Genomic DNA, 8563 nt, shown 5'->3' with positions numbered 1-8563 from the left:
TTGCCGCTATTGGCCATTGCACCGAGACCGACCACTGGGAATAGGAAAAGAAAGAAAAGAAAAAAGAGGAAAAAAATTCATAAAAAATAAAGACCGAAAATGCCCTAGACTAGCAGAAAGATGTGGTGAACCAACAAAATTAGACCCTTCTTTGAGACTAATATAGGCTCTTATTTAAAATAATGTCTACTCTGGACCCCCTTTTGAGAAAATAATGGCTCTTCGAACCTTTATTTGGGATTCCCTCAGTTATGTGACTTTGACTTTTATTTACATAGGATATAGTTATTATTAATATATAGTTTTACATATAATACTTTCCATAATTTTCCCAAACATCCCATTTCCAAATTTGTAGAAAACATATAACATTGCTCTTCTTGGGCAGATCCAAATAAACACCTTAATCCAAAAACCAGCCTCAACCCCCAATGAAAACTGCACATGCCTTTCAAATTCATGGTAGAACTCGAAAGATCTCTCGTCCAAAACAATTCTCACACTCCAAAAGAATATACCCAAGATAGACTTACGAGGAAATTATTGTCCTAGTTAGGCTCCCACAATCGCAATATTATCACGTGCTCGGAATTTGATTTAAAAGAATTTGGTCGACCCTCATGACACACGTGTTCGAAATAATTAGACATGCAATACGGGTTCGATTCAATCGTAATCGTATATCGAAATCGCTTTTTAGGAATTCTGATTCGGATCGCGCACCTGTTGTGTCGGCGCGCATTTTTTGCATGGAAACATTAGTGGGTCGATGGGTGATGATTCGGATTTACGTGGAGCAAGCATATCGAATAAATCATAGAACAAGAAGGGACGCCATTATAAGAGGGGGAAAGGGAGGGGGGGTGGCTCAAGCAAAGTGAGTCGTCTCAAAAACTCTCTCACGTTCACGAAATCGAGTGCTGTCAGCTGTTGTGTGCGTGTGTGTGTGGGTGGGGTGGGAGGGGAGATGCCCACGAATCAACCGGTCGGACCGCGGGAGCCGGCGGCCGCTCTCTCGGAGATCGTGGCTGACACCGCTCGCAGCAACGGCCGCCACCACCATCACCTCCTCGACCCTCGCGGCTTGACGAGTCATCACCGTCTGGACAAGGTACTCTCTGTGTGTGGCAAAATAGAAAGCTCGGGTTTTTCGGGTTGTAGGTGGGATTGCCGTGCGAAAAAAGACGATGTCTTTGTGGTTCTTCATCCTTCATTGTCGATTGTGAATGCTCTGGTTTCTGAATGTCCCGATTAGCTGCGTCGGGCTGAGCTTCGTTTTGTTGTTCATTTTTGTTGTGATTTCCAAAGTGCGAGTTTACAATTGAATAATGCATGTTAGCTAAATGGCTAAAAAACGTCGAACATATTTGTGGGCAGTCTTCCTCTTGCGAACGCGGGGCATTACATTTGTATTTGCTCATCAAAGAGACTCCGAGCAGAAGCTAATAACCTGCGAAATACAAGCAGAATAACTAGATCAGAATAACTAGATCAGAGAGCGTTAAGAACCAGAAACTCGGACTTCAAGCTCAGATATCATGAGGAACAACTGTTTGTGCAGAAAATGTCAATTGTTTTTGTATCAATCAACACTGTTTGCTGTGTAACAGCTAATAAGCATGTAAAAGTTGCTGCAATTCAACCTTGTTTACGCGGTTTTTGCTTCCCAATTTTTGTCTTTTATATATTTTGGATTTTGTTATTGCACTATTTAAATTATACCTTAACAATTTTAAGATCAGTCGTATGTTCTGAGTAAAGAAAGTGTTTGAAACAGGGGAAGGGAAGATGGGCTACTCTGATACTTGCCTACAAGACACTTGGGGTCGTGTTTGGAGGCCTAGTAACATCTCCCCTATATGTGTACCCATCAATGCCGTTAAAGTCTCCAACAGAAGAAGACTACTTGGGGATCTACAGTATCATGTTTTGGACGCTCACCCTCATTGGTGTTGTAAAGTACGCTGGAATAGCTCTCAAAGCTGATGATCAAGGCGAAGGTCAACACGAGAACCTAATAAAGTTTTCTATTTACGTTGGTTCGCTTTCTGGGTTGGTGCATTATATTCATTTCATGCAGTTGCTTTGCTAATCCTACTGGTTCCCATATACTCTAGTTCACTCTCTTTAGGTCCTTCTACATACACCATTGCACATTATTCTATGTTTTCAACGCCAGTCTAGTCGAAGAAGTGGTTATCCAGAGTTCTGCATGCAGTTGTTGGCTCAAGAATTTAAAGTTGGTGACATGAACTGCAAAGGCTTGAAAGCTCTATTGGAGTAGTTCTCTCTCTTGAAAAGCTATGTTTGTACAGGAGTCGCTCTTTGTTTTTTGAGAGTGCCAGGTAAAGTATTTTCTTTCATGGTTCTACTCGAGTTTTTGCTAAAAGGACGCTACCGAATAGAAAGAATGAAAATTGGGTCAGGAGTGACGCTTGAAGGAAGGTTTGTGGAAATTGAAAATAGTAAAACAATTTAGAAATTCTATGACCTGCAAAATGGTTATTTCCAACAGAAGTGGACTTTACAGTGTCCTAGAGCATCGTGGTTTAAGCCGTTAACTAGGCTGAGTAGTTCAGAGTCACTCCATGAGTCATACAATTATTATTTGGAAACATATTGGATCTTTCTCATGGTCATTAATGATGGAGATCCTTTTTTTATGGAGTGTCTATTATTGTCAAAGAGGAAATGAAAAGAAAATATTGCAGGAAGTTTTAGAGCGGAATTAAACCATGTTTCATGGAGAAGTTTGAAAGCCCCCTTGTTCTATGATTTCAGATACGCGGTAAGGTGTGAGCAAGGAGGCTTGACTATGATTCTGTGTGCGCAGACAGCCTCTCTCTTGCTCTCTGTTGGTGTCCCTTTCCTTTCCTGAGATGATACTGTTTTCTGTGTTGGCTCATACTCACAATAAGGTTTTCAGCAGAAGAGTTGCACAACCTTATTAGCCTAAGGGAAGCGCAGAAGCTTATTGATCGTTAACTTAATCTCTGCAGTATACTTGCTTCTAAAACATTTAAAAATTTTTAAATGACATTCCAGTATGTTTTTTCGAGTGTCGGACAACTTAATGAATTTCCAATAAAGTACTTTCAACATGGCAATAGCTATGAGGTGTCTGATGATGTTCAGTTCTCCTTCAATATGGCCTTTTGACCTTTCTGACAGTTTGTTTGGAAATTTAAATTGATTATTCTCTTATAATTATGAGCTGTTATGTTTTTGGATGATGAAGACAACTGATATTGCAGGTGGGACGTTTGCATTGTACTCATTGCTATGTAGGAAAATGGATGTTGGCATCCTCCATTCCAAACGTGCAGAATCAAACTCTGGTTTTGTACGTCATGGCCGGCCTGAGGGCACTGAAAAGCAAAGTAGGCTTGGAAAATTCTTTGAACAGAGCATAGTTGCCAGGAGGGTACTGCTTTTTATTGCTATGTTGGGGATGTGTATGCTAATCGGTGATGGTATTCTTACCCCTGCAATTTCAGGTTAGTCACCATGCCATTTTTCGCCTTTGCTGAGATTTCTGTTTGGGGTTTCGAGTTTTTGACTTATTATATTCGTTGATAGTGTTATCGGCAATGGATGGAGTAAGAGCACCTTTTCCTTCTGTCAGCAAATGTAAGAATCAACTACTATCCATGTTATTTTATTTTTTCAAGGTGGGAAATTGTTAAGCCCATAAGTTCTGCGTTAAGTTTGAAGTGAATAAAAAGAGAATCCAGCATTTGTAGGTTTACAGATGTTCACTTTTTTTCAGCTTTGGTGGAAGCACTCTCTGCGATAGTTCTTATCGTTCTATTCCTACTGCAAAAGTTTGGTACATCTAAAGTGAGTTTCCTCTTTTCTCCCATCATGGGAGCATGGACGTTGACCACTCCACTTGTAGGAATTTACAGTATCATAAAGCATTATCCGAGTATACTCAAGGCCGTGTCACCACACTACATTGTCCATTTCTTCTGGAGAAATGGCACGGAAGGTTGGCTATCACTTGGTGGAACTGTGCTTTGTATTACAGGTGAGCTTACTTTTATTTCACATTACACGAGCTCCAAGACTGACAGGATCGCATTTTTGTGACTTGAATAGAAGTATGGATCCTTTTTCATTTGAACTGTTGCACATGGTAAGTATAGGAGCCATGGAAATTTTGACTATGATTTTTATGGGTACTTCCAGGTTGTCAGGTTTTATGAGGGATTTATGTAATTCTGAGAATTTTGTCAGGTTTTGCTGCTGTATTTTAAATGTCCGCTTTACAGAATAATTCCTGAATCATTTGCTTGTTCCTGCAATTTACTATGAGCTATAATCTTTGGTAGGCAAAAGGAGTTTTACTGATACATTGCCTAATGGATTACTTAGTATCTTGGTCTTTACCTTTTAAATTTTGCCACTGTTTTCTATTATGTACAACGATGAATTATGTCATGACACACTCTGAAATACCTATTCCATTTTGTGTTCCAGTAGTTAGTCTCTCTCTCTCTCTCTCTCTCTCTCTCTCTCTCTCTCTCTCTCCCTCTCTCTCTCTCTTCCGGTAATGCGACTGATTGGACTGGGCCATAGTGGATTCAAACCTGCTCTCAGTGCCCACTGATGCCTAATAATGAACTAAGCTCGTGTTGCGGATGTGCCTTAAGATAAACTCACGCTTCTGACAATGGTAAACATGGTACATTCATGTCACTCTTTTATAATATCAGGTTCAGAAGCTCTGTTTGCTGATCTTGGTCATTTCAATCGGACTTCTATCCAGGTGAACCTTCCTCTCCCAAGCTCTTAGTGTTGATTCCTTTTCAATATACCAGTCTAATGCCACTTTTCCTCGACAGATAGCATTTCTATGTACGATATATCCGTCACTGGTATTAACATATGCTGGCCAGACTGCGTACTTAATTCGTCATCCTAATGATCACGAAGATGGGTTTTACAAGTTCATTCCAGAATCTATATACTGGCCAATGTTTGTTGTTGCCACACTGGCAGCAATTGTTGCAAGCCAGTCATTAATATCAGCTACCTTTTCTGTAATTAAGCAATCTGTAGTACTTGATTATTTTCCTCGAGTGAAGGTGGTTCATACTTCCCCCAACAAAGAAGGCGAAGTTTACTCTCCAGAAATTAATTACATCCTCATGATCCTCTGTGTTGCCGTCATTCTTATTTTTGGAGATGGAAAAGATATTGGCAATGCTTTTGGTGGGTATATCATGTCCTGAATTCTGTATCATACAGCAACCATTTTAGTATGTTATTGCTGCATTAATGTCATCTTCTTTTCCCCAAAATTTCTGCATATGACCACCGGAATAAAGAAGATAAATTGTGACGGTCTGCTTGGAGTTTTGTTTTTCAACTTTTTGCTTTTGGCATTTGAGATTTGGGATTTATTTCATACTAAACACCTCAATTTTTTAAATATGTACTTATGAAAATTTAAGGTCACCCAAGGTAGTGTGGTAGTTTTTCAGAATATGTCAGACTAAAAATAATAGTTTTTAGTTTTGGTGGAAAGTTAAATAAGTACTTTCTACATAAGAATTGCTAAAAGAAAAGTACTGTGATACTTCTAATCGTTCTATAAAGGTTTTGAAGGCAAGACGCTGAATATGAAATATGCTTAAGCAAGGTGCAATAGCGTACTGAATAAAATCTCTTTACACAGTTAACCCAATCAAGCATTCATAATCTATTTATTGAAAGTAAGGGTTGGCACTCCATGAAAATGTTTATCATAGTATAAGTGATAGTGTTTTTCTTTGGGTACATTTGATAATCATATGGAAAGACTTCACTAACACCTAAGCATCTCCTGCAGGTGTTGTTGTCAGTCTAGTTATGCTCATCACCACTATCCTCTTAACCCTGGTTATGATCATGATTTGGAGAACTCCCATAGCGCTGGTTGCGCTATATTTCTGTGTATTCTTTGTGATGGAAGGTGTCTATGTCAGCGCTGTTTTCACAAAAATTCCTGAGGGTGGATGGATTCCTTTTGCCATATCTATTATTCTCGCCTTTATCATGTTTGGTTGGTTCTATGGAAGGCAGAGAAAGATGGAGTATGAGCTGACACATAAGATAAACCTTGACAGGCTTGAGGCATTATTGTCTGAGCCTGGTATACATAGGGTTCCTGGATTATGCTTCTTTTACACCAATATTCAAGATGGGCTTACTCCCATTCTTGGTCATTACATAAAGAACATGAGATCTCTTCACAAAGTCACTGTATTTACTACTCTAAGATACTTATTGGTTCCAAAGGTCGCTCCACATGAGAGAATTGTTGTAAATAAACTGGGCCTTAAAGGAATTTATGGGTGTGTGATTCAGTATGGATATGCAGATTCACTTAATCATGAAGGAGACGACTTGGTCACTCAAGTTACCAATGTGCTGATTGCACACTTACGGACCTGGTCGAGTTTCTCATTGCCTGGCTCGCCAGAGGAAGTGTATCAAGAAGTTGCTTATATAGAAGAGGCGAAGCTTGCCGGTGTCGTACACATACGAGGGAAGACTAGGTTTTACATAAGCGATAGCTGTGGCTGGTTCGATAGGATTCTGCTTGGCTTCTATGAAGTCTTGCACAAAAATTGCAGGTCCGCACTGCCTGCTTTGGGGGTGCCACTGCCACAGCGTATTGAGGTCGGAATGCTTTACGAGGCGTGAAAGGTGATGCATCATTGCTAGTGGTTGTGTATACAGCTTGGTCATTAAGTTGTTGCATGGATGGCTTCTGGTTCAGGGAACTTCCAATTGGAGGGAGAAGAAGTGGTACTTACCATGGAGTTCTGTCAGATAAAATTATGACTACTGACGTGTGAGTTTTTATCTACTTAAGTCTACAATACGTATCAATTCAGTCTCCATGTTCTGCTCTTACGATGATCGAACACCTTTTCTAGTGTCCTTCCCCCAAAAGTTGGGATTGGACTGGTTGAATTGGACGGGCAGTTTGTGGAGTCTAGTGCTGTAGAGTTTGTACGTGGAGGGTCTAATGAGGTTGGAACTTCTTGTAGATAGCATTTTAGTTTTGGCATGGGAAATGGTGGAGACAATAGATGGATATGGAGGAAGTCCTGCATTAATGTACTCAAATCTATGTGTTGGTCCTCATCTATATGTTATTTTTCTGGGTTGCTGATCTTCTTTGATCTACTGGTCTCATCACTTTTGATCTTGTTGAGTTGGTACTTCATATAGGGGTTGTATTAGCCAATTAATTGCATAAAATGGGAAAAGAGAGAGAGACACACACACACACACACACAAACGGATGTTCCAAGCAACTTGTTTTTTTTTTTGGGTAAAACCTCTTTTTGTAGTTGAGATTGAAAGGAGTACAATGCAAAAAAATTGGATCAACTTAAAGAGAAATATTGAGCACGACAAGTTGAAAAATACCTCTCTTACGACAATATGGGGATGGTAAATCCTTTGTTCATGAGGGTGGTTGTTAACGTAAATGCTGTAAGGCAGTGGAGCTTATTACCAATTGGTGGAGTGTACGTCAATTCTACTAGTTGACATTGGCATTATTCCGATTATGTCGGACAAGTCTCAAAAGTTCCTTTGACTAGACTTGATCAATAGGCGGGTCACGGGTGTATCAGGGTATCGGGTGTAAAAGCCCTTTTCTAAGCTCCCCTATGAAATAAACAACAAAAAAAATTCTGTCGTTAAAAGAACGTTTAGGAGAGCAGAAGCGGGCTCCGAGCGAAAGAACGAATATATCTGCTCAGACCCACCAAATTGTGCCTCATGACACAGTCTCTAGCGCTTCGCCTGGAAGCTCCTACAATGAATCAACAGTTTGATGCTATCCGGTGCGAACCAAAGTTGAGATTTTCTGTTGGTAACTAGTGAAGGAAAGAGTTGTTCAAGGTGCTGCTGGCATCAAGAGGTTTAGCTCCTTCTGCGAGAGGTATGATGAGACAACCCGCCATCCATTCCTTCGTTTGCTCTGAGTCTTAGGGAACATTTTGGTGCGCCGTAATGGTAAAATGAGGAATGCAACGGGTGTCTTTGTAGACAACGTCGGATGATGGCCTTCTGTACTTAAGATGTGGTCTATATGTTCGGAAAAGAACAACGTGGATGGATCTCCTGATGAGGAGGAAGAAGACAAGGTTCTGCTCATGGAGTCCCACCCGATGGAGGACTTAGGAAGTTCAATGTGGAGGAATCTTCGGACGGTAAGCCTACCAGGATCATCGGGATTGGAATGTTACTCGAGATCACAACGGTAACATCGATATGCCGAAGTCTTAAGTTATTCGTGAAGCATTGACCATCTAATATTTGCTCTTGGCAATCCTCGATTTCCCATCTCCGCATCGATTGCGGCTGTACCGTGCTTAAAGAACGACCGAATATCGAGATTGCCTAAGCCGCGGTCTGTCCTTAACACAAGTTAGTAAACTGCTTCATCAAATGAAAGATGAACCAGGAGGGAACGCGAAGAATCAATAGTACTAACAAAAAGGACAGCTATAGAGTTAAAAATGCTTTGACTTGCCACTCATATCTCCTCGAATGT

General features: G+C 40.4%; 1 protein-coding gene across 4 annotated transcripts; it reads left to right on the top strand.

The window, feature by feature from the left end:
* Window positions 1-930: 930 nt before the first annotated feature.
* LOC115739907 (probable potassium transporter 17) lies at window positions 931-7223 on the top strand. 4 transcript variants are annotated; one of them, XR_004015303.2, is made up of 9 exons: window positions 931-1111; window positions 1778-2000; window positions 3255-3497; window positions 3580-3630; window positions 3770-4030; window positions 4719-4771; window positions 4848-5217; window positions 5837-6844; window positions 6930-7223. XR_004015303.2 is itself a non-coding variant. In XM_030673208.2 (8 exons), the coding sequence occupies exons 1-8, from the start codon at window positions 968-970 to the stop codon at window positions 6691-6693; spliced, it is 2202 nt and encodes a 733-aa protein (XP_030529068.1). In that variant the 5' UTR covers window positions 931-967; the 3' UTR covers window positions 6694-7223. The 4 variants fall into 4 exon arrangements, 3 of the variants coding, with proteins under 3 accessions (XP_030529068.1, XP_030529069.1, XP_030529070.1); XM_030673208.2 differs by having other exon boundaries at window positions 5837-7223; XM_030673210.2 differs by lacking the exons at window positions 931-1111; window positions 1778-2000 and adding exons at window positions 2786-3018; window positions 3054-3117 and having other exon boundaries at window positions 5837-7223.
* The last annotated feature ends 1340 nt before the right edge of the window (window positions 7224-8563 follow it).

Source organism: Rhodamnia argentea, chromosome 5 (assembly GCF_020921035.1).
Source record: "Rhodamnia argentea isolate NSW1041297 chromosome 5, ASM2092103v1, whole genome shotgun sequence".
In the NCBI taxonomy this organism is placed as follows: domain Eukaryota; kingdom Viridiplantae; phylum Streptophyta; class Magnoliopsida; order Myrtales; family Myrtaceae; genus Rhodamnia; species Rhodamnia argentea.
Note: the sequence above shows the minus strand (reverse complement) of the source record. Positions and strands in the feature narration are given on the sequence as shown.